The sequence below is a fragment of the Eschrichtius robustus genome, chromosome 4, assembly GCF_028021215.1.
Source record: "Eschrichtius robustus isolate mEscRob2 chromosome 4, mEscRob2.pri, whole genome shotgun sequence".
In the NCBI taxonomy this organism is placed as follows: domain Eukaryota; kingdom Metazoa; phylum Chordata; class Mammalia; order Artiodactyla; family Eschrichtiidae; genus Eschrichtius; species Eschrichtius robustus.
In genome coordinates, this window is record NC_090827.1 from 80928968 (window position 1) to 80955402 (window position 26435).

The 26435-nt window shown below is 36.4% G+C and overlaps 1 protein-coding gene across 1 annotated transcript in view; it reads left to right on the forward strand.

The window, feature by feature from the left end:
- Positions 1-26435, forward strand: part of TXK (TXK tyrosine kinase) — a 46910-nt gene that overhangs the window by 1237 nt on the left and 19238 nt on the right. The window contains exons 3-9 of the mRNA XM_068542224.1: positions 684-889; positions 3478-3543; positions 8227-8281; positions 17338-17417; positions 18353-18480; positions 23042-23116; positions 25598-25769. Of these exons, the coding sequence (XP_068398325.1) occupies positions 684-889; positions 3478-3543; positions 8227-8281; positions 17338-17417; positions 18353-18480; positions 23042-23116; positions 25598-25769 (782 nt within the window). The remainder of the gene's footprint in view (positions 1-683; positions 890-3477; positions 3544-8226; positions 8282-17337; positions 17418-18352; positions 18481-23041; positions 23117-25597; positions 25770-26435) is intronic.

Consider the following 26435-nt stretch of genomic DNA (forward strand, 5'->3'; position numbering starts at 1 on the left):
GTAGAGGACAGTGGCATTTTTAGGGTCTGAGCCTCATGAGGTACCGTTTGCTGCCATGCCCAGACCCTAGTATCGTGGTTGGCACATAATGAGTTCTCAGTAAACACTTAGTGAATCGATGTCCTAGAAGAAAGTGAAAGACAAAAACCAACCAACCAACCAACCAACCAACAAAAACAGTTAAAATAGACTACTCTGCTATATTTTGGCAGAACTTGAAATTGGGAAAAAAATGTATTCTGGCTACTGCCATTTTGAGGCCAGGATTAATTTTCAGTTCAGTGGCGGAGAATCAGTTTTCTTGGGAAGTGTGATAAACCCAAACACAAGCTTACAGCACACGAAAGGGAAAAGCGGTTTTTCTTTTTCCAAGAGAGAAAAATCCTTGCAGTGAAACTATTAAGGAGGAAATAAAATTTTAAGAATTGTGACATGAAAAAAATTCAGTGCAATGCTGGCAAGAGAATTGGTGATCTTGAGAATTTACAAAATGTTGAGTGTGTTGCTGGATCTGGAAGTTGTTCTATAGTTAGTCATTTCCTACGTTTATCCCACCTGGGCTTCTGCTTTGGTGCAGCTGGCTGGGAGAAGTGAGGGGGCAGGCAAATATGCTCTATCCCGATTCTTTTTTAGTACAGATCACTAAAACAATAGCACAACGACTCACTCTTTAGTTTTTACAGTCCAACAGGGGCCGAGTGCAGCCATCAAAACGCAAGCCGCTGCCTCCCCTCCCAGCCTCTGAGTTTGCTGAAGAGAAGATCCAAGTCAAGGCACTGTATGATTTCCTGCCCAGAGAGCCCTGTGATTTAGCCTTAAAGAGAGCAGAGGAATACCTGATCTTGGAGAAGTGTAATCCTCACTGGTGGAAGGCAAGAGACCGCTTGGGGTAAGACTGATGGCTTAGTCTTTACCAAATCTCTCATCTATCATTCTCTGAAGACTTCTGAAGCATGACATAGACTCCATTTAGTGGCTCATTTAATCCAGGTTTATAACTCTTCCTTGTAAATGAAACAGAAGCTGTTCCCACACCTCCCCATCTGTATGAAAGAGCATTATAGCACCGTGATTTCAGGCGGACTCTCCAAACTAGGTACATGTGGCTTTATATCCTGATGCTGCCGTGTACTGTTGTGTGTCCTTGGGCAAGTCACTTACCCTCTCTGTTTCCCTCCCTCCCTCCCTCCCTCCCTCCTTTCCTTCCTTTCTCTCTTTCTTCTCAGTTATAATTCTCTCTTTCTTCTCAGTTATATATAAAACTAATTATATTAGTTTTAAGTATACAACATAACGATTCAATATTTGTATATATTATGAAATACTCACTACAAGTCTAGTTAACATTCATCACCATACATAGTTACAAATTTTTTTTCTTGTGATGAGAACTTTTACGAACTTTTATTTATTCTCTTAGCAACTTTCAAACATGCAATACGGTACTATTAACTACAGTCACCATTCTATACATTATATCCCCAAGACATATTTATTCTGTAATGGGAGTTTTATACCTTCTGATCCCCTTCACCCACTTCACCCCCACCCACCCCTGCTTCTGGCAACCGCCAATCTGTTCTTTCTATCTATGAGCTTGTTTGTTTGTTTCTTCAATTTTTCATTTTTTAAAAGAGTTCACATGTAAGTGAGACCACATAGTATTTGTCTTTGTCTGACTTACTTCACTTGGCATAGTGCTCTCCAGGTCCATCCATGTTGTTGTAAATGACAAGATTTTCTTCTTTTTATGGCTGAATAATATTCCATTGTAGAGATATATACCACATTTTCTTTATCCACTCATCCATCAGTGGATACTTAGGTTGTTTCCACATCTTGGCTATTGTAAATAGTGCTGCAATGAACATGGGGGTGCGTATATCTTTTTGAGTTAGTGTTTTCATTTTCTTCAGACAAATACCTAGAAGCAGAATTGCTGGATCATATGGTAGCTCTATTTTTAATGAATTTTTGTTTCTTTATTTGTAAAATGGGAATGATAGTTCCTACCATACAAGTTCTTATTCTAATTCATGCTTTCTTTGGCAATTTGAATTTTTTTCCTGTTAAGCTCTAAGATAGAAACAGAAACAGTATCTTATTCATTTTCATATTTCTACAATGACTAGTTTTGGAAGTAAACATTGCAATAGTTTCTGAATTAAATTGGAAAGATAAAAGGCCCTGGGATGCAATAAGACTTCTTTGTGTCAGTTGCAATAGATTGCTGACGCCAGACTGGAGTCCTGGGTAGAGAAGAATTCTGAGGAGTATGTGAGCTTTCTGGGAAAGAATGCTGGCATTGATTTCTGATCCTTGTCAAGATTTGGAGATTATAAGTGTCTAAGCATCAGAAGTACATACATACCTCTTTATTTATATTTTCCTGATGATTTGGCTGTGTTACCAGCTCTTGATTGAGACTCAACATGTGATGGAGACTTTTCAGTGGGAAAAGAGGTATGATGTCCCAGTGATCACAGTAAGTTAGTAGGTTCAGGGCTGTGTAACTAGCTACTGCTGCAGGTGGCCTATTGGCATGACTCAGACTTAAAGAGAAACAACAACAATTTTTAACTTCAAAGTTAATAACTGAATATAGTTTTTTTTTTTAGTATTCAAACATGATAAACAGTACCCAAATTCTGCTTTGCCACACCTCCAAACCCAGTCTCTTTCCCAAAAGGAAGCACCATTATTCATTTAGTGAGTACTTGTCCAGATCATTCTCAATGCACTCTCATGCACATATTGAAACATATGGTATTACTTGCAGATATAATTTACCTAAATCTGACCATACTTTATACATTGCTCTGCAACTTGCTTGTATTCCTCAATAACATGTCTTGGAGATCTTTTCATAATTTTAAATTTCAGATATCATTGGCGAAGGTATAGGAAAAGAGAAACCCCTCCCCTGCCGATGAGTGTATAAATTGATACATTTCCCTTCAACAGCAATTTACTGTATCTACTGAAAGATGCACATACTCCGTGACCCAGCAGTTTCCCTGCTTGGTATCTGTCTTAGAGAAATACTTTTACTTGTACACAAGAAGGCATGTTCAAGTATTTCTTTCCAGCTTTGCTGTAATAGGGGCGTGGCTAAACTAGAATATCTATTCTGTGGAATACTCTGTGGCAATTAAAAAGAATTAAGTCAATATCTTTGTAATTGGTATGTTTTTAATCTAGTCACTATGATGTCCCAGTGATCACGTAAGTACACCTTTTCCTCTTTGCAAAGATTTTTGTCAGAAAACGTCTTAAACTCTTCACGTTATAAGTCAGAAACTTAGTATTTATCATGCAGAGATTTTAGTTGAAATGAAAAAACTTTTCTTCTTTCAACAATTTAATTAGTCAAATGAATTTGATTTTCCCCTGCATCCTTGAGGTTTTTAAAAGGATTTTTGCCACAATAATGCCACAGATGTGCCAAGCATTTTGATTTTTGCTTTGTCTTTGTAGGAATGAAGGCTTAATTCCAAGCAACTATGTGACTGAAAACCAACCAACCAACTTAGAAATATATGAGTAAGTGTCCTCCAAAGTATGTCCCATGGTTAATCTATGAAAATTATGTACATTTGGGCAGCTTATAAGTATACATAGCGTTTTTGTTCTGTAAGATCAAAGTAAGGAAAAGAAAGTAACACGGTTGGCAGCTTTAGCCTAAGAGATCTTTGACCCTTATAATGGTTGATTCAGAAACTTCTTTTTCTTAAAATCACTTTTGTTTTGTATGGCCAATTGAAAAAATTTTTAACAATGACAATGTGAAGCCAAACACTCGTCTTGCACTTGTTTTAATGCATGTCCTAAATGGAAAAGTTATTATTTAAAAAATGGGGACTTCCCTGGCGGTCCAGTGGTTAAGACTCTGCACTTACACTGCAAGGGGCATGGGTTCGATCCCTGGTCAGGGTACTAAGATCCCTCATGCCATGCAGCGTGGCCAAAAAATTTAAAAAAATTAAAAATGGCATTAATTGTGCATAAATGAAATTAGACTTACTGTATAGACACATTACTGTATTTGGCTCATGTTTTGAAATGTTTTAGATATCAAGATGAGAAGTTGGCTAATGTTGTAGTTTGGAAGAACTTTTGGTACGTTACTAGAGTTCTGCTTAGAAATACATTCTTGTTACCCTTATAGATTTAGAAGATGGAAATCTTAGCAATCACTCTGCAGATCATTCTGCCCCTCATTCTGCAGATCAGAAACTAAGGTTGAGATATTAAATTTATTTATTTTTATTTATTTTTGGCTGCATTGGGTCTTTGTTGCTGCGCGAGGGCTTTCTCTAGTTGCAGGGAGGGAGGGAGTGGGCTACTCTTCGTTGTGCGCGGGCTTCTCACTGTGGTGGCTTCTCTTGTTGCAGAGCACGGGCTCTAGGCCCGCGGGCTTCAGTAGTTGTGGCACGCGGCCTCTAGAGCGCAGGCTCAGTAGTTGTGGTGCAGGGGCCCAGTTGCTCCGTGGCATGTGGGATCTTCCTGGACCAGGGCTCAAACCCGTCTTGAACTGTGAAATGAACAGGGAAGGCATTTACAGTTTGGTCCACCTTGCCTAGTATTACAGGTGTACCACATTCATAGATACTTCAGTCCTCCAGTCAATTTATTTGTTCAGTCTTTTCTATTGTGCACTTAGGATGTACCAGATGTTAGCTGTTCCAGGCCTTGGAAACACAATATAGAATACACAGAAGCAGTCCCTGCCTTCGCGCAACTTACAGCTTCATGGGAAAATAGACATTAAACAACCCCCCGAATTCACAAATAAATATATCATTTTAAATTGTGATATTATGAAGGAACAGTATGGGGCACAGGGAGAGGGAAGGGGATATAATTTAAATGAGCGTGTTGAGTGGGGAAGACCTTTCTGAGGAAGTGACTTTAATGCCTAAAGGGGGCAGGAGGGAGTTAGGGGCCGAGGGGAGAAGGAATGCTGTGTCCACATGGGCTTCTGACATTTCGGGGGAACCTTTATTCAGAGAAATATTTATGGCTACTTTGGTTTGAAATTAATATCCAAATTATCAACATTACAACGTAAAACCCTGGTTTTCAGTAAGCCTTCAGATTTAACTTGTAAGTCTTGATATACTACGCATAAATCTAAAAAAATTAAGAACAATCACCTTAATTCATACTCAACATACGAAATGTCTTTAAACAATCCATCCTATTTATAAGCTCAGTTAATTAAATTTCTGGGACCATCTAACTTGCATTGATAAACTGAATAAATTCAGTTTTCTTTTTAAGTATTGTACTTCACATGCCTGACAGGGCAAATTTGCAATTGTAATAGCCCTTTATAAGTCCTTACATGATCCTGGAAGTGTAATAAGTTAAACAGATATATGTGGTAAATCGAGTTCTCTTAACCATATGAATGTCATTTTAAAAATTGGTTAAATTCCCTCAAACTTCAAATAACAAGTTTAAGATTAATTATAAATTTTAAATCAAAGACAAAAACCTGATATGCCAGATTCTCTTAAAATTATAGATATTTTAAATAGCAAACATTGATTATCCTGAGCTGTGGAAATATGAGTCTGATTTATCTAATTGTCTCTACACTGAGTGCTTAACCTTCTCAGGGTTAGAAAGTCACTAAGTGAAGCAGATTCACTAAGTGAAGTGCTTAACCTTCTCAGATCTAATAGGGTTTCTAGGGCTAAAACTCAAGACCACAATACTGTTACTTATTGATCAGAGATCTAAGACTGGCACATGGGAGGCTTACATATATATAAGATGGTTGTACTCAACCACAGTTGGACGTACTGTGAGTCCAATCCTGGTGAGCTTGAGCCAGGATTTTTTTTAATATGTCAATAATAGAAGGCCCACCACAATCCTGTGTATTGGGGCTTCCATTGAAATCATTCAATATTAGTTTTTAAAAAAATTTTTTTAAATGTATTTACTATTTATTTATTTTTGGCTGCGTTGGGTCTTCATTGCTGTGCGTGGGCTTTCTCTAGTTGCGGCGAGCGGGGGCTGCTCTTCGTTGTGGTGCACAGCCTTCTCATTGCAGTGGTTTCTCTTGTTGCAGAGCAGGGGCTCTAGGTGTGTGGGCTTCAGCAGTTGTGGCTCACAGGCTGTAGAGCACAGGCTCAGTTGTGGCACACGGACTTAGTTGCTCCACAGCATGTGGGATCTTCCCAGACCAGGGCTCAAACCTGTGTCCCCCTGCATTGGCATGTGGATTCTTAACCACTGTGCCACCAGGGAAGTCCCTCAATATTAGTTTTATAATCAGTGTTGTCTCAGTAAAGGAGTTACAGCCTTACCTATTTGAAAAAAGCAAAACAGACCAAAAACTCTTCTAACTTTTACCAACTGATTTAAAGAGATGAAATTCTGAAATACCATGCTCCCACCTCCTCTAAATTGCATTCATCCTATCTTTTCCTGCCTTACATATATCATTATAATAATGCAGATGGAATTCTGCATTATTTTAAAGGGTCTTAAATTCATCATATACTTCTATCTGGCTATTTTGTTACTACTTTGAAGTCATTCTAAGTATGACTTCCACATGGATGGATTTTTAATTTATATTTAGTCAAAATTAATATATTTATTTTATTTATCACTATAATAAGTAAGTACAAAGCAACAAAATTAACACCAACACAATAGCAGGTAAAAAACATTATTTAGAAAAAAATCAATTTATGTTAATCTCTCCCCTTTTGAGTATCATTATGCAGTCTTGGCTTTTTACAGCTTCAGTTATTTCAGTGAGCTATAATCATCATTTTCCTTTTAGCACCCATATTTCAGAACTTAGCCAGTGGGGGGCCCATTAAATTGGTTCCCTGTGTCTTTAACTCTGCCTCATTTATTTTGAAAGAATTTCTTCTTTCTACAGCAAGAGGTCTCAGACTCATCTTGAAATTCCCTTCCACAATATGAATAGTCATTAAAAAGTACTGAATGATATGCACGGTTTAACATCACAGTTACTCTTGTTTCCAGTAGCAGTAAGTAGTCATAAGTCATATTACTTTGATTAGAATCATCTGTAATCATCCCCTATTCTCTGTGGTTCATCTTTTTAAAAGACTGTTTTCAATTTGAGGGCATTAGTGTTTAAAGAACCTGACCCTTCTAATTTAGTGGCAACTTTCTACTATTGAAGGTTAGGGGAAGTCCACATGATATAGGTTCCATCCTCCAAGGCAGGTATGAGTTTCAATCAGCCACCTTTGGGCTCCCCCCACTTGACTTAATGCATGGTTATATATGTACTCTTCCTTCCACTGTCCACAAAAATATTATTTCTGGTAATGTTAGGTTAACTCCTTTTTAAAATCTTGTTTTGAAATGAAAGCTTTTCCATTTTTCTGTCTCTCTCCTTTGTTCTACCGTTTCCTCTCTCTTTCCTGTACCACATTTGCCTACTGATTGTGTTGTTATACCAAACCATATGTTTAAATTACAGTGTTACTTAATTATGATTACTGTGTGTAGCTCTGGTATTTTAAAGTCATTTAATGATGGGTTCATGCAGAGATAACAGCAAGGTCGGAGGCGGAAAAGGGCTTGGTGAGTTTGAGCCAGGAAAGATTCCCAGTGTGGCCCAAGCTTAGTGAGCGAGGGGAGAAGGAGGAGCTCGATGAGACCCGTGAGGGAGCGGGGCAGGGTGATTTGTATATTGGTTCTGTTTACTCTATCAAACCACTGACTTTACCGCAAGGTAACAAACTTAGGAGAGTCAAATAAGTTAGTATGAGTTTTAAGTTCAGAAAGGTAACATAACACATATGTAAGCATGTAAACAAGATGTTCCTGAGGGGAAAGAAATGGCTATTTTTTAGTTTGTTTAACCAAAGCTCCATAAGGTGTTAATTGAAGATGATGACTTCCTAACCACATACCTTTTATGGAAATTTTCAGGAGGTTAAATCATTCAAAATTATATCATAAGTGTGTGTCAGAAAGTTGAATTGAGATGTGATAGAATAAGTGAGATCTTGGCTTGCAATCAATAAAACTGTATTAAACTAACTGACACATTACAGTACGTTATTGTTTATCTGAGTTAAAAATCACTCTGTTTTCTAAAATCAGTTCTGGAGAAAGTTTTTTAAAAATGAAGGAAATGGAGCAGCTTGGGTTTTTTGTTTTTTTTTTTTCTGGAAAGAAATGGAATATAACATTTAAAAATTATTTTTATTACTTTTACAGGTGGTACCATAGAAATATCACCAGAAATCAGGCAGAACGTCTTTTGAGACAAGAGGTAATTCAATTTATTTGTGAATATTTTCAAAATTTCTGTGAGAGGCACATTATAAAGACTTTACCCAACTAAAAAGTTGTATTACTTGCTGGTTTTGTTTTTTTAGTTCTAAAATATTGTTACAACTTCATCTCTACTACACATTTTCTGTGTCGTAAACTAGATATCTTTGTCTCAAATCGTGTTTTTCATTGATTTTCACCATAATTTCAGAAATGTCTTTCTCCTGAAATGATTTCAGCTCTAACATACTAAAACTCCTTCATTCACTCTGAAGTGCATTCTGTCAGAAGGGTCTCTGTTTGAATTGCCTGTATACCTTAGCATCAATGACAATCCAATATATAGTCTGCCCTCCTGAGCTTAGCTTAGACTCATGAAAAACACAGATATAGAAAAATACACGGGGCTGCACTTTCGTTCTTTGGGAACAAAAGGAAGAGTGGAGTAGCCAAAATATCAAACTCAGATCAAAACTGCTCATCTAGGTCAAAACAAAACAAAACTGCGTATAGTTTAAATTTCCAACTGACGGTAAATATCAACTGTGGGTAAATGTACAGTCAGAACTAGAAAGTAAGTAAGAAGTATATGTGTCATTATGACCTGATGTCGGATGTTGAGGAAATCTAGAAATATGAGCAAGAAAGAATCAGTTCTGTATCTCAAAACTCAGTGCCAGTAATGGCTCAGGACACAGGGATGGTCCAGTTAGTAGCTGGGGGATAGGCTGAGCACGAGGGACACAGACCAGCCTCAGGTGGTGGTGGGGACAGAGGCTGGAGGTCTGGCCTGGCCTCACTGGCTGCGAGGAAATGGAGCATGGCAGCAAATGCAATATCTGCCTGGCATGGTGACATTATACATTAGTGGGTGCAGAATGGACAAAGAAGATGTGATGACAGGCAGGCAGAAGTGGAGAAGGAAAGTTGACAAGTAGGTCCACAGTAAGCAAGCTGGTCACAGGTAATATGGCCCGAATCTCTGGGCTGGGCAGGTTCTACGTGAGGTTCTACATCTGAGAGGAAACCAGAACAGGGCAAGTGTCTGACCTCCCTACAAAGGCTAGAATGGGGAATTTTGTAGCAAACCTTCCCATACCCACAACCCAGATATCATAAATATCAATAGTAACATTTGGTCATAACATTCTTTAACAAAATAAGACATTACAGATACAGTTAAAGCCCACCCCCTCCCTCATCTTTCTGGTCCTCCCTCACTCGGCAGAGGCAACCACAGTAGAAGGGTGTGTTCCCATTTTGTCCATGTGTTTAATTTTTATCATATATGTGTGCATAGACAACCTATAGTGTTATTTTATGTGTTTTAACATTTGACATCAAGGGGATCATACGTGTGTTGATTTTTAAATTAAACATTATATTTTCAATTTAATTCATATGGGTACACATGGATCAAACACATTCCTTTAACTGCTGTATCATATTTCATGATATGAGTATATAAAAATGTATCAATTTCACTATAGATAAACATCCAAATCATTTCTAATTTTTTAATATTACAAACAGTGCTGCAAAGAACTTCCTTGTCTATGTCATTTTGTACACAAGGTCAAGGGGTTCTTTCAGTTACACCCCAAAATGAAACCATCTGGTCAGAGGGTATGTGTAGATTTAACATTACTAGATACTGTGTATTCAAATCATGATTCAAAGTACTTGTACTAATTTATACTCTTACAGGGAATGAGTAAAACTGGTTTCCTACATTCTTGCCAACAGCTGGTAGTTTTACACTTTTTTTTTCTAATTCATTGAACGAGAAATTTTATATATTTTTTAAAATGTGCATTTCCTTGGTAAACAGTTCGACTGAGTAACTTTTCATGTGTCTTTTGGCCAGTTGTACTGCCTCTGCTGTTACATGCCTGTTAATATCCTTTGTTCATTTTTCTATAGTGTATTTGCTTTTCTTACACTGATCAATATGTATTTTAAAAATATATTCTGAATACCAATCTTTTGGCAGTTATGTGTTACAACTATATTTTTTTGGTTTCTGGCTTTCTATAAAACTTTAGTCTGTTTTCATATACAGAATTTTTTAAATGTTAATGTCAAATTTCTCAATATTTTCCTTTATGATCTCTGCTTTTTGTTTTATTTACTGTAAGAGAGTCCTCTCTCTCCCGAAGTAATAAAGGAATTTGATATTTTTCTTTAAATGTTTTAAAGATGTGCTTTTCACATTTAGATCTTTAATCTGTCTGAAGAGTGTGTGTGATATTTTAAATATATACATATTTTTCCTCTATATCGTAAAATTTTTTTTTTTTTGGTAATTTACAAATTTTCTAATTTTTATTTTTAAAAATATGCCTGGTTTAAATCCTATTTGGTTATGAGGCATTTAAAATATATATTGCTGGTTTGGGTTTCCTAATATTTTATTTAGCATTTGTCCTATTAAGTTCAAAGTTAGCCTGGCTTCTAATTTTCTGTTCTCTTTGTCTGGTTTTAGTATAAAAGTTATACTAGCATTATAAAATGAGTTGGGATGTGGGGTTTTTATCTCTTTTTCCAATCTCTGGAATTGTTATATTAGATAGAAGTTATTTGTTTCTTGAAGGTTAGATATATCTTTTGTAAAATAGTCTGGCAAGCTGCATTTTCAAACATAGATATTTGATTACAATTTAATTTCCTTTTCTGTTTGCGTTTTTTTGGGGATTTAATTTATATTTACCTAAGGAATTGCCTATTTTATATTTATTTTCAAATTTATTGCATAAATTATTTATAGAAGTATCTTATAATTTTATTAATTTCATATTTCAATAGTCAATAAATTTGTATACTTCAAAAATCAAAAGGAAGGACTTTGAATTTTCTTTCATCCTTGTCTCCAACCCATCAATTTCCCTCCCCATAGACAAACTACTATTATTAGTTTGTTTTGTGTCCTTTCACAGATATTTACTACATATACAAGCAAGTACAATATATCAATATTTTCTTGTGTTATTTTTACGCAAATGGTAACATAATTATTATACTTTTCTGTACATTACTTTTTTTCACTTAATAGTATATTTTAGGAATCTTTCCACATCAGTACGTACAGTGTCCTCATTCATTTTACACCTGCACAGTATTTCTTAGCATGAATGTGTCACAATTTATTTTTTTTTAATTAATTTATTTATTTATTTATTTTTGGCTGCGTTGGGTCTTCGTTGCGGTGCACGGGCTTCTCATTGCAGTGGCTTCTCTTGTTGCGGAGCACGGGCTCTAGGTGTGCGGGCTTCAGCAGTTGTGGCTCGCGGGCTCTAGAGCCTACGCTCAGCAGTCGTGGCACTCGGGCTTAGTTACTCCACGGCATGTGGGATCTTCCCAGACCAGGGCTCGAACCCGTGTCCCCTTCATTGGCAGGTGGATTCTTAACCACTGCGCCACCAGGGAAGTCCCTGTCACAATTTATTTAACTGATCCTTCATCATAGAAATTTAAGTAGTATATACTTCTTTACTATTAAAACAGTCCTGCCGTAGGTAACCAACACATTTGTCTTCTTTCCATTTATGTGAGAATATTTGTAGGATAAATCACCAAAGGTGGAAATTCTGGGTCAAAGAGAATGCACATTTCCAATTTTGTTAGATATCACAATGCCCTCTATAAGAGTTGTATCAATTTATATATCTGTCTTACATTTAGACATGTAAGAGAGTGCTTATTTTCCCACAACCTCTTCAGCAAGCGTTTTAACGAAACATTTGGAACTTTGCTCTCTGACATCTCATCTTAGTGTGGATTTAATTTGCTTTTCTCTTATTCTGGGAATCTTAAGCAGTTTTTTCTATATTAAAGTCTATACATTTGTATTCCCTTTTCTGTAGCTGTCCATATCCTTTGCAAAATTTTCTGTGGGTTTTTTTGATGCTTCCCTCACAATTTGTAGGACCTAGGTAGCTATATTGAGGAAATTAACTCTTTGTGATATGTGGCAATACTTTCTCCAATTTTTGCTTTGTCTTTTTTTTTTTTTTTTTGCCATGAATAGTATTTGAATTTTTAAGACACATTTTTGTAAGACTTCAGGGTTTGTGTCAGGTTGGAATTGCCTTGTCCACTCCAAGGTTATAAAAAAAAAATTCCCATGTTTCTTGACTTCTTTAGTGGCTTTATTTTTTATGTATACATGTTTGATCCATTTGTAATTTTCCCTGTTATCATGGGGTTTGGATCCAAGTTACTTTTTTTCTTTACCAAGTGTCCTTCTTGTCTGCATTGATTTGAGATGCCACTTTCATCATAAACACAAAAAACTATGTCTGGACTTACTACATGGTTTCATTGATCAGCCTGTCTATTCATGTTCTGCCATTATAATGTTTTAAACACTGAAGCTTTCTCTGGTGTGGCTAGCCTCCTTTCTTCTTTTTTAGAAACATTCTGGAGATACATATTTTGTCCATATGAACTTCAGAATTACTTTGCCTCATTTAAAAAACTTTCCTGTTGGTTGCATTAAATTTACAGATTAATTTAGAGAAAATTGTTCATGCATTACAGATCAGTGGGGTTTAGGGACCATTTGTTTCAGGACCCATATATTAATTATTCATATAGAAAAAATTAAAATTAGATCCCTACATCAAGCAAAAATAGATCTTAGATGGATTTAAGACCTAATAAGAAAAAGCAAATACTTTTGTATTTTTCAGGAGCATTTTAAGGTTTTCCTCATTTAGCCCTTGCACATGGATTTTTAAGTTTATTTTAAGGTATTTTATCTTTTCGTTGCTATTATAAATGGGCTTATCTTGTTATTTTTACTTTTGAAAGCTCTTGATTTCTGTGAATTAGTTTGTAACTGATGACTTAGATGAATTCAAAAAATTTTTGTAGTATTTTTTCAGGTAATTCTCTTGGGTTTCAGGTATGTAATCTTATCAGCAACAAACAGTGATTATTTCAACCCTCTTTTACAATTTTAAATCAGTGTTGCTAATTTCTGCCTCATTTAATTGCACTGGCTAGTATCTCAGAACAGAATTAAATACCAGGGCTGACAATGGGTATTTCTTTTTTCCTGGTTTTAGTTAGAATGATTTCTACGTAAAACATGATGTTGGACTTGGGACTAAAGTAAATAAGGGCTATTGTGTTAAAGAAGTACACATATATTCCCATTTTATAAAAAATAAGAAAATCCTGATAATATAAGTTGAAACTGTCAAATGCTTCTTCAACATCTATGGAGTTGTTCATGAGATTTTTCTCCTTGGATCTAGTAAACAATGAATCATATTAATAAAATCCCTAATATTAAATTACTTGTGCATTCTTGTATGTAATCCCTCTTGGTCATGGTGCATTATTCTTTTATTGTGCTACTGGATTCAGTTTGTTAACATTTAGTTAGGATTTTTGCATTGATATAAGTGAAGACTGGTTAGTTGTTTTCCCTTTTGTACACAATCTTTGCTGTGTTGTTGGTATGGATGTTAAACCACTTTGTTTAATTTAGAAGTTTTTCTTCTTTCATATGCTCTGGAATTATTTAATTGATCTGTCTATCATTTCTTTAAGATTTAGTAACATCACAATGTGTAACTATGATGCTTTTTAATGTTGTAGCTCTTTTAAAACCTTATCCGCGTTTCAATTCAATTGGTCCAGTAAGATTTCTAGCTTTTCTGGAATCAATTTTGATAAATTTTATGTTTTGCTAGCTAATTACCCATTTTATTCAAGTTTTCAAATGTATTTAATAGAGTCAAGAAGATTCTTTAATATTTTCTGGATCCTTGTGACATTTTTTAATAGATTCCCCCCATTATTTATTGATTAGGTTAAGTAGTAGTTTATCTATTTTATCGTTTTTCCCTAGACAAGCAGACTTTGAATTTAATTACTTGCTGTATTATATTTTTGTTTTTATAATTTATTATTTTCTGCTTTTGTCTTTATTCTTTTTTTTCATAATAATGCAATTGACAAGGAAATTTAGTTATTTCTGAGATATACATTTTAAAGTAATAACTAGAATTATGACTTATAACGTTATACCAGAACATATAAGATTTTTAGAAATTTCATGTAATGTCTGAGACATTTATATTAACATATTTCCATACAAATAACCCAAAGAAAGTTTAGTATTAGTTGTTGTTTTTTGTTGTTTGTTTTTTTGTACTGCAGGTTCTTATCAGTCATCAATTTTATACACATCAGTGTATACATGTCAATCCCAATCGCCCAATTCAGCACACCACCATTCCCACCCCACTGCGGTTTTCCCCCCTTGGTGTCCATACGTTTGTTCTCTACATCTGTATCTCAACTTCTGCCCTGCAAACCAGTTCATCTGTACCATTTTTCTAGGTTCCACATACATGCGTTAATATACGATATTTGTTTTTCTCTTTCTGACTTACTTCACTCAGTATGACAGTCTCTAGATCTTTTCTTCTACTTTACTTGGGTTTATTTTGTAATTCTTAACATAACTTCTTGAGTTGGATCTGTTTATTTTGTAGTCATTTCAATTATTGATATAAATAATGAGACTGTGAATTTATTTCTGAGTATTGCCTGACCTATATAACAGAGGTCCTGATATGTAGTGTTTCCTTATTAATTTCTAGAATTTTTCATTTTTATTTGAATTTCCTTTCTTAATTGAAATATGGTTGACATACAATATTGTATTAGTTTCAGGTGTACTGCATAGTGATTTGATATTTGCATACATTATGAAATGATCACTGTTAAGTCACCATCTGTCCCTTTACAAAGTCATTACAGTATTATTGACCGTATTTCTTATGTTGTATATTACATCCCTGTGGCTTATTTATTTTATGACTGGAGGTTTGTAATGCAGTCCTCTTCACCTATTTCATGCCCCCTCCAAACCCCCTTCCATCTGGCAACCACCCATTTGTTCTCTGTATCTATGAGTCTGTTTTTCTTTTGTTGGCTTGTTTGCTTTGTTTTTTAGATTCCACATATAGGTGAGATCATATGGTATTTGTCCTCCTCTGTCTGGCTTATTTCACTTAGCATAACACCCTCTAGGTCCACCCATGTCACAAATCACAAGATTTCATTCTTTTTTTTAATGGCTAAGTAATATTCCATTGTATATATATATATATATATATATATATACCACATCTTTATCCATTCATCTGTTGATGGACACTTAGGTTGCTTCCATATCTTGGCTATTGCAAATAGTGCTGCTATGAACATTGGTGTGCATATATCTTTTCAAACTAGTGCTTTCGTTTTCTTTGGGTAAATATCCAGAAGTAGAATTGCTGAATCATATGGTAGTTCTATTTTAAATTTTTTGAGCAATCTTCATACTATTTTCCATAGTGGCTGCACCAATTTATAATTCCACCAATAGTACACAAGTGTTCTCTTTTCTCCACATCCTTGCCAACACTTGTTATTTGTTGTCTTTTTGATGACAGCCATTCTGACAGGTGTGAGGTGATATCTCATTGTGGTTTTGATTTGCATTTTCCTGATGATTAGTGATGTTGAGCATCTTTTCATGGGTCTGTTGTATATCTTCTTTGGAAAAATATCTATTCAGGTCCTCTGCCCATTTTCAAATAGAATTGTTTGTTTTTTGACGTTGAGTTGTATGAGTTCTTTGTGTATTTTAGACACTAACCCCTCTTCAGATATATCTTTTGTAAACATCTACTCCCATTCAGTAGGCTGCCTTTTCATTTTGTTGATAGTTTCCTTCACTGTGCAGAAGCTTTTTAGTTTAATGTAGTCCTATTTGTTTATTTTTGCTTTTGTTTCCCTTGCCTGAGGAGACAAATCCAAAAAAATGTTGTTAAGACCGATGTCAAAGAGCATACTGCCTGTGTTTTCTTCTAGGACTTTTATGGTTTCAGGTCTTACATTTAAGTCTTTAATCCATTTTGAGTTTATTCTGGTATGTGGTGTGAGAAAGTAGCCTAGTTTGATTCTTTTGCATGTAGCTGTCGAGTTTTCCCATTGCAATTTATTGAAAAGGCTGTCTTTTTCCCATTGTATATTCTTGTCTTTTTTGTCACAGATTATTTGACCATATAAGTGTGGGTTTATTTCTGGGCTCTCTATTCTTTTCTATTGGTTAAAAAATTTGACCAGAAAATGAGGCTTGTTTCTTGGTAAGAATCTGGAAGGAGAAGGAGAAGATGTATTATGTTCATCTTGAGGAGTCATATCATGCTGTTTGGATTGTGCAGTTCTCAAGCAACCCACCAGCACTTGATAAGTGTAAACTTTCATGGGTTTGCCAAGATTCTGAGATATTTTCCTCTTCATGAGTGTAAGCACACTTAATAAGGGGAGAACCTTTTTCACGGTATCAAACTAAACCAAACAGTCCAAACTTTAAGCTTATTTGAAAGCAATTTTCAGCTTTAGTGGAGTTTCCCAAAGAATGTCAGTGGGGATCCAATTGATAATGTACCGTCAGACTTATTATAATATTCTTCCCTCCTGCCATTTCTCTTTCTGCCTCTCCTGTATCCCTGGAGCAAGCAGAATGGCTGTCCTTGCTCTTCTCTCCAGACTCTCCCAAGTCTATTCTCTTTCCATCCATATCATGAACTCTGGTCTCTCTTCCCATTCCTCATCTTCCCAGATGTATTCCTCCCTGCCTCCTTCACCCCCACTTACCATGTTGTTTCTTTTCCTCTAAAGAACAATCCTGTCAGTCTGTCTCGGAGTTCTTCTTATTCATCAGCTATTTTTATCTATTATCTTGATCAGTAGAACAAAAATAACTAAATGGTGGGGCACAAGGTTGTCAAATGCAGAATTCTCAGACAAATCAGGAGCAAAGTTTTAAAATACTCACGCATTGCAAATTCTTGTCCCCATTATATTTTATTTTATAGGTATGACATTTAAGTCTATAAAAGGTTTAAGAGATAAGATTGTGTGTACTTGTAAACACAGTATCATCCTTTTACACTAAGTCAGTATAGCTTTGGTTTTCATTATTGAGATGTTTGTCTTTCTTCCTAATAAGGAATAAACTTGTACAATGAATGAATTGTTTTGCAGTCTAAAGAAGGTGCATTTGTCGTCAGAGATTCAAGACATTTGGGATCCTACACCATTTCTGTGTTTATAGGAGCTGGGAGGTAAGCAGTTGTGTTTTTGGTCTCTCTGGAAGTAGCAATCCCTGGGGCAGTCATTGTTATGGAGACACCATCACACAGAGAATGTGAGAGCCTAACATAGAAAATTGCCGGCCTGGAAGTTGGGACAACTAATTGGTTCAAATTTTATCCCCTAACAAGCTCTGCGTATGACATTGGATAAGTTACTTAAACTCTCTCGTCCCCTTTTCTCAAGCATCAAGTGAGGAGATTTGATTAGTTGTAGCAGACACTGCTGGTGCCATCCTCTCCTCACCTTGGTTTACCCCAGGGTTACCCTGCAGAGAGCTCTCTTGTACTCAGAAAGCTTCCTGTTTCTTTCTGCCCGAGGATGTTCTCTGGCGGTGGGTTCTTGTGGCCCCCAGGGGTGGATTGGAAGTACCTGAGAGTTAGCTTCCTAGGAGCGACCCTCCATCCGTGCGGAGTGGAGGATCAGCCCTTCAGCTCCTTTGCACTTTAGTGGGACGACTCTGAGGTGTGTTCCACAGTCTCTCATCGCTTCCTAGAGGGATTAAGCCCCAGCTGCCCATAGCAGACCTGCTCATCAGTACACCGGATACTGGTTTTCCTCCCTTCTTTGTCTCACATCTCTCACAGTGCATTCGTTCATTCATTGAACTGATACTTGATTCAATAAATGCTCATAAGTGTCCATTACGAGCTGTACATTTTTGGACACTAGACTTGTCACCTAGACAACTTTCGCTGAAGTTATGTTTGAATCTAAGACCCCAGTACCATAGCTGAGGAATTTTCCTGGGATGGGGAGACACCTGTTTAATTTAATCCCATCTGCTCTTCAGTGTGTAGTGCTACTAGGATACGAGTTTTAGAGGTGGAGTCCTGTTGCTTAATGATTGACTTGGTGCCAAAGTGGTCTTTTGCTTGTTTATGAACTCACATTTCACTGATTGTAGAAGTATGGAGGCTACCATCAAACATTATCAGATTAAAAGGAATGACTCAGGACAGTGGTACGTGGCTGAAAGACGCCTCTTTCAATCAATCCCCGAGTTGATCCGGTATCACCAGCACAATGCAGCTGGTAAGTCAGAAACTTCAGGCTGGGAGAGTTGGGGAGCCAGGCCCCAGAGAGGCAATGCATCTTTGGTCAGACACTTAACAGGAGCAAATATCCCTGTAGAAATGTTTAAGAGTTGAAATACAACCTGTCTTCTGTGCAATTCTCCTCCTCATTGATGCGTTTTTGTTTTTCTAGTCAGGGGGCAAGAGGTAGGTTGATTTTTTTACATTTCTGCCAGGTTAGAAAAATGATAGATGACAAAGAAGCAAAAGGCCATTTAGTCATTATGCATTTGTTCTTGAAATTTACATAGAGCTAAATGTAATAAAATTTCAAATGTCCTAAAGACTCATGCTTCTTTCTCTTTGCCCCTATAAATTTGCTCTTAACTTTAGAAAGTTGTGATAGAAAATTACCCTTAAATATCTTATTCTCTGTTCTTTCTTGTATGGAAAACAGAAAATGTTTTACACAGGACACAGCCTTACACAGTTACAATTTGACTTGAATATACCAGAGGCATATTTAACCCCCTTTCCCAGCTGTAATTTGCAATAATGGCTATTTTTGCAAACCTATCATCTATGGAAAGATATAGAATTCCAGAAAGTTCCACCACAATTACAATCACAGCCCCGGTCTTCAGCCCTCATCCAACCTGTACTGGACTACTCTGAGCCCATGGGGGAAATCTCCTTACCTCAGCGTTATAGAAATTGGAACCCACTGTAACTTTCATATTCTTTTGACTTCTTGACATGCAGTACTTTTTTTAGATTTTTCTCATGAAAAGTTGTGATGACCAAACAAATCCCTTTTGGAAAGCGGCCACTTTTCCATTACACTGGTTCTAAATATCAGGAATAAATCCAAGGGAGTTTTTTATTCACTTATGGAGTGAGTCCACCTGGATATTCCTGATGGTCACTGGGCGTTTGGTTAGAGAGGAAGTGACAACATGTCTGAGTGGGGCCAGTGAGGACATATTTGTGGCTAGGTTTCTATAGAAACCCTTAGAATCAGGAGTTTTCTTCTTCACACTCTTCTTTCCCCTTCCTTCAAAGAAAAAATTTAAGAAACGTGGTGGTGGTGGTGTCGTTAAAAAAAAAATACCAAGGCGGATCAGGATGTGCTGACCTGAAAAGATGTTAGTGATAAGTTGCTTAGTAAAGAAAAAAGGTGCAAAACAGTATATTTATAGTCTTACTTTTGAAAAGTAAATATACACATTCACACATACCTGCATACATAGAAAGATCCTGTTAAAGTTTAGGTAATAATTTTTAAACTAATAAGATTATAACAGACTACAAACTGTTAATGTTTACCTCTGGGGAATGAGACTGGGGGTAAGGGAGACTTATTTTCTGCTTTGTAGATTGCCCTAGGGTTTTAAAAAATTACAGTGTATATAAATTATTCTTATAATGTAAAAAATACCACGCAGATAACTTTTAAAATTAAAGCTAGATCAAACAATAAAAAAAAGAAAAACAGGGGTTGAGAACTTCTAACTATGGTGGCTGTTTATTAGGGAGAAAAGAAAGTAGAAAAGAGATAAGACAAAGAGAAAGAAGGATGATAAGAGGAAAGGCATGGGACTCAGAAATAGTTGATATTTACTGAAGACTTACTTTGGACCAGACCCTATTTGATGTATATTTATTTATTGCATCTTCAGAGAAATCCAGTGAGGTAGATGCTGTTGATGTCTCTATCTTACAGAAGAGGAAACTGAGGCATGAGTTGTGCTCAAGGTCACACCGTTAATAAGTATTTGCACTGAGATTTGAATTCACAGAAATCTTTGAAACCATTGGAGCCATAGAACCTACTGGCTCCAGAGTCTGTGTTTAATGACTGTCATCTCCTCCAGAAAGAGGCAACTTAGATCACTGGAGGATCCAGTTTAGATGAAGCTGTAAATTGAAACCCATGACTATCCCATCTACTTTTTGACTTCTGATCAATTTAGCTCATGACAGTCCATCTCTTTACCAGAAGTAAGGACAATGCAAAGAGAGTGACAGACTTTTTTTTTTTTTCTATCAGAGAGACAAACCATCACTAAACCACTGGTAGTAATTCACAGAATAAAAATATTTGGCAAACAAAAACTTTGAAGTTAGAGGAAGGTGTTAGGGTCTTAAGGAAATTCCTATTATGTTCTTTATTTTGATCATGTGTTATAGAGTCCCAACTTCATGAGGGCTCTAACCCCAACTAGGTCTTCAGAGTCACTGGTAAGCATCCTTTCCTGTTTTCTGTTCAAACTTTTACCATTCTCCTCAAGACCCCCTTTCTAGTATTATCCACTGCCCATCAGTAAATTGCCTAACCATCTACTTCATTAAGAAAATCGAAGTCTAAGGGGTACAAACTATTATGTACAAAATAAGTTACAAGGATATATTGTACAACACAGAGAATATAGCCAATATTTTATAATAACTATGAATGGAGTACAACCGTTAAAAATTGTGAAACACTACATTGTATACCTGTAACTTACATAATATTGTACATCAACTATACTTCAATTGCATGATTCTTCTGCCTGGTAGACACAGATACCTGCAATCCCAGACGCCCTGGACTTCAATGAGGAAATGGAGCTCTTCATCTTATACTACTACTTTCCTTCCAAATTTACTCTTCCTGGTGTATCATCATCAGATAATCGTATCATCATCTTGCCAATTACAGGGGCTGGAAACATGGAAGTCAGAATAGATACTTCCATTCTCCTTGCACTTCTGATTAATTATCAAGCGCAATTAATTTCATATCCTATATATGTCTCATGTAGGTCCATGCCTCTCCCTGTCTACTAGTACTGCCCTAATTGTTGTTCACTTAGATAATTACAATGGCCTCTTCACTGGTCTTGTTGCCTTCAAGGTTGACTTCCCCTCATCCATCCTCTATACTGATGCCAGAATGATGTACCAAAGTGTAAATCTGACTACACCACTCCCTTATTTAGGATCTTTCAATGGCTCCCTCCCACCTGCAGGAAGATGTAATGCTCCTTTGCACAGCATACAAGGCCTTGACCACAACCAGGATATAACCTACCTCTCATGTGTAATTTCTTGCCCCTTCTACCTCTCACTCTTTGCTCAAGTAGCTCTTCCTGCATCGTACCTCTAAGTATCAATATCATCTCATGCTGCTACCTCTGCCTACAACGTGGACTCCTTTTGTCAGATCCATCTCAGGTATCATCTCCTGACAGAAGACTTCTTTGAATCCAACAATGTGCGAGGTTCTCTTCCTCTGTGTCCCAGAGCACCTTGCGTATCTTCATCACAGAACTTACTCCTTTTACATTGGAATTGCCTTTCTCTGCCTGTCTTCCCTCACTGAGATGGAGCCCCTGTGTGCAGAGTCCTCATTTTCCTCATCTTTGGTCCTCTGGAATCTTTGGGATCTACTTAGAGAAGTGTCTTGCACACAATGGACACTTAATAATGCTTCTTTCTGTTCTTAAGTTGGCCAAGTTTGTTCCTGTCTTCCAGCCTTTGCACATGCTGTTCCATCTGCCTGGAATGCTGTTCCTCCTGATCCTTGTAAGATGGCTACTCATCAATCAATGTCAGCATAGCTGTCGTCTTGTCAGAAAGGCCTTCTGTGGGCACTCATTCTAAAGAAGCTCTACTTCATCTACTCTACTTCACTCATCATCTGCTTTTTCTTGTGTGTGCGTGTACTTGTTTATTTTCTCTCTTCCCACTGGCATGTAAGCTTCATGAGAGTAGGGACCATCGCTGTCTTACTCACTGCTGTCTCCCGCCATCTAGATAATTCTTGGCACAAAGCAGTCTTTCAAGAAATGTTAGTTGAAGAAATAAATAATAAATGTTTGTTGAACAAAAAACTGAAATTGACTATATAGAATACTACATGTGGACCCAATCAAAAGGAGTCTCATTACTCTACCATGCTATTAAAAAATAATAATAAACTACTCTCAAGAGGAGGATGGGGAAATGGGTACACTTAAACACTGTTGGTGGTTGAATGAATTAGTACAAACTTTCTAGGCACTCTTTGATCAGGAAGTCACATTTTTAAGGAATTTATGCCTGAGGCAATAATTTGAGAGGTGCATACAAATATATCTTCAAAAATATATAGCATATTTTACAATAGTGAAATCTTGGAAATAATTTTAAGGTCTATTTATAGTCATTGACATATGTCAGTTACATTTTGAGTGTAAAAATCTTGGAGCAAAACATTTACATTTCTGTGAAACATATCAGATGTTTCAAACATGCATAAGGAAATTTTTGCGAAGATGGTCACCAAAGTGATAACAGTGTATCTCTGGATACTAAGATTTTGTAAGGGACCTTTATTTCATCTTTGTATTTTCTTGGATTCTTTAGTTTCTGTTCAATGAGCATATATTATTTTGTGAAAAGTGTTTTTCTAATGGGAAAAATAAGCAAACAGACTAACTGTAGAATGCTTTTTTGTCTGATCTATTTAAGGAATAGCACTATATTCTAGTATATTTCGCTTTTTCTTTTGTACTAGTAACTAGGATTGAAATGCTGACTTTTTTTCTCCCCAGGGCTCATGTCCCGTCTCCGCCACCCAGTTGGGCTGATGGGCAGTTGTTTGCCGGCCACAGCTGGTTTTAGCTATGGTAAAGTATGCACATGTGCTCAAGTAAAAATCAAATCCAGTGAAGAGCCTACCCCAAGTTCCCTTTATGTTCTTTAAATTCTCGGCTCTTTTGAGGTAGAGTCTGTCTAGATACATTTCTTCTAAAAGTTTAAATCTCCCTTCTGAGACGTTTAAATATAAAACAGCTCCTAAGGGCATTTAAACTTTGGGGGAAAATGTTTCACTTTTACTTCAAATTTCATTATACATTATTTGGAACCCTTTTGATAAATTCCAGTTCTTTTTATTTGAACGTTTGGGTTGTTGCTCTCTGGTTACGTGGGTGGCTGGGAAATGACTTCTCCCCAAGAGAACCTGCTAAAATGAGTTGCTAAAAGTGTCCTTGTCACCTTTTTCGAATAGAACTTGGACCAAGTTTGATTTGAACTATTTTCTAGTGAATGTGATAGTTGCAAATCTGTGAGAATAAATAAGAGCCAAAGAATCCTGCTTTCTAATTTGGTGATACTTTATTTCCTTAAACTTATCTCATTAGGGGGACTCAGAATATACTGAAAAAAAAAAAAAAAAAAAAGATAACACAATTATTGTTAACAGATAAGCAGGACTCAGGGTCTCTGTGAATTGGGATGGAAAGGTGATTTCAGGGTGTTATGGGTGCCTAGATTATTCCTCTGCCCCATAAATACTATATGTTTAAAAAATTCTATCATTAGCCATTTATCTAAGTTAAACATGGTCCTTTTTAATTGAAAAACTTTTCAATTTTTCAATATCCAGAAGAGTGCACAGTTCATAAGTCTGGTTTTGACTACTTTATATAAATGAAATTGGACACCGGGCATCCATGTCTGGCTTCTTTCTTCCATCCTTCCACATGTGAATTCACCCACGATGTGGTTGGTCCACCTGCATTGCGGTGAACTGCTACGTTGCATGACTATACCGCAATGGATTTGCCCATCCTTCTTCAGATAGCCTTTTGGGTTGTAACCAATTTTTGGCTCTTCTAAATAATATTATTATGAACATTCTTTTATGCCTTTTGATAACGTTTAATACACACATATGCCTCGACAATGATGGATATATACTTAAAAGTAGAATTGCTGGGTCGTAGAGTATGAACATACTCAGATTTAGTCAGTTTTCTAAAGAGTTTATACCAGATTATACTTTAGTCAAGAGTGTATGGACGTTTCAGCTGTTCCACATCTTTGCCCTTGCCAATATTTGGTATTCTTATGGTTTTTGTTTGGTTTGGTTTGGTTTTTGTTTTCATTTTAGCCAATCTGGTGCATGTGTAGTGGTATCTCATTTTGGTTTAAATATGCATTTCCCTGATGACTAATTACGTTGATCAACTTCTCATAGGTTCAATGACCATTTGGATATTCTCTTTTGTGAGAGAATACACTATTCAAGATTTTTTTTTTTTTTAACCCTTAAAGAATAGGATTATCTTCCTTTTCCTAATCGATTTATTTTTATTTTGAATAGGAATTCTTTGTTGGTTGTATGTTTTAAGAAATATTTTCTCCCCGTCTTTGGCTTACCTTTTCATTTTCTTAATGGGGTGTATTTGATAAATAGGATTTTTATGATGTATAATCTATCAGTATTCTCCTTTATAGTTATATTCTGTTGAATAAATCTATGCCAGTCCCAAGGTCATGAATATATTCTCCCATGTTATTTTAAAAACACACCTACTATTGGGAAGGGGAGTACCTTGCAAAGCCTGGTACAAGGGGTCACTGGCCATTACAATTCTTTTAAATGTATTATTTTAAAGTTCCAGCAGATGGTGGTGTTGCTATATAAAAGTGGTTACTAAAAAGTTAAGATTTAATTCTCAGAGTTTTCCAAAGGGTTATTTTAAAAACAGTTCTTTTTTTTCTTGATTTACTTCTGTAGAGTGAGAAATATTCAGTAATGCAAGCATCATTTCAAACATACACTTAGATATGGGTTAGAATCTTAATATTGAAAATATTTATCAGATGAATTGATTAGACTTTTCGCAAAGGAGAAAGGGCAGGAAAGCCCTTTACGGGTGGGAGTGGGCAAAGGAACAATAAAAGAAACTGAGTTGGGGGACCCCAAATTTTATCTAATCTCACAAGTTTACTCACCAGGATAAAAACAGACTGGGGGCATACATATTTAGGTTCCAGGTCTGGTTTCGGCAGGTTTAGTTTAGAAAGGCACAGAACTGTTTCATCCTGGGTCTCTCTGGAAAGAGAAAGCATGTTTTGATATCCATAATTCCTCTCCAAGTAAGTGAGGTTTGTATATTTATACTTGAATTCTGGAATTATACTTTTAAGCCACAATAAGAGTATTAAAAATGGTTACAGGTCCTTTCCACTCATTTATAAATTTTTTAAACCTCTCTGAAAAAGAAGAGAATAGGTCGAGAAAATTCCTAAATCTTTTCTAGCTCTAAAAATTTAACATGTTTTTCCTTATTTGTAACGTGGATGTTTTACTTTTCTAGAAAAGTGGGAGATAGATCCATCTGAGTTGGCTTTTGTAAAGGAGATTGGAAGCGGCCAGTTTGGGGTGGTCTATTTAGGCCAATGGCGAGCACATGTCCAGGTAGCTATCAAGGCCATCAATGAAGGCTCCATGTCTGAAGAGGATTTCATTGAAGAGGCTAAAGTGATGATGTAAGTACATACAATACTCAGATAAGTATCGTACAACATCCTGGTGTCATGGAAAGAACACAGATTTTGGAGTCAGTCACATCTGGATTTGTGTCACAACTCTGCCCAAGCTCGTTGTGGGACCTGGGCAAATTATTTGACCTCTGTGTCACTTGGGTGAGTTATTTCACTTTTCTAAGCCTCAATTTTCTCACCTGTAAAATGGGGATAACAATACCTCACTCACTGGATCAGCGTGTGAATTGAATGAGATAATCTATGAAAGTGACAAGTAGGTGTGTTCTTTTCAGCTCAATAATAGGTGCTTAATGACTACATTTTTTTCCTTTTCCCAGAAGCAAAAATCTTGATTTTGTCTAAATAGTAATATAAGGATATACTATTTGCTTTCAGAGAATTCAAGAATCATGAGTTCTAACAGAAGAGGCTCTTTGCAGATCATTGGACGCTGCTCTTAGCTTCTCGGATTTCCCAGATTCAGCCTTTTGCCTCAGTTGAACCTGTGGCTATGGTTTATGTCAGTTACCTGGGCTGGACCAGGATAGGCCAATAATTTAGCACAATTCAAACCAATATTCTTTAAGTACTTGTTGAACATTTACTTAGAGGAAGAGCAATGTGGTAAAGAAGGAAGACCGCAGGTGGCATTACTTAAATTCTGTTTTA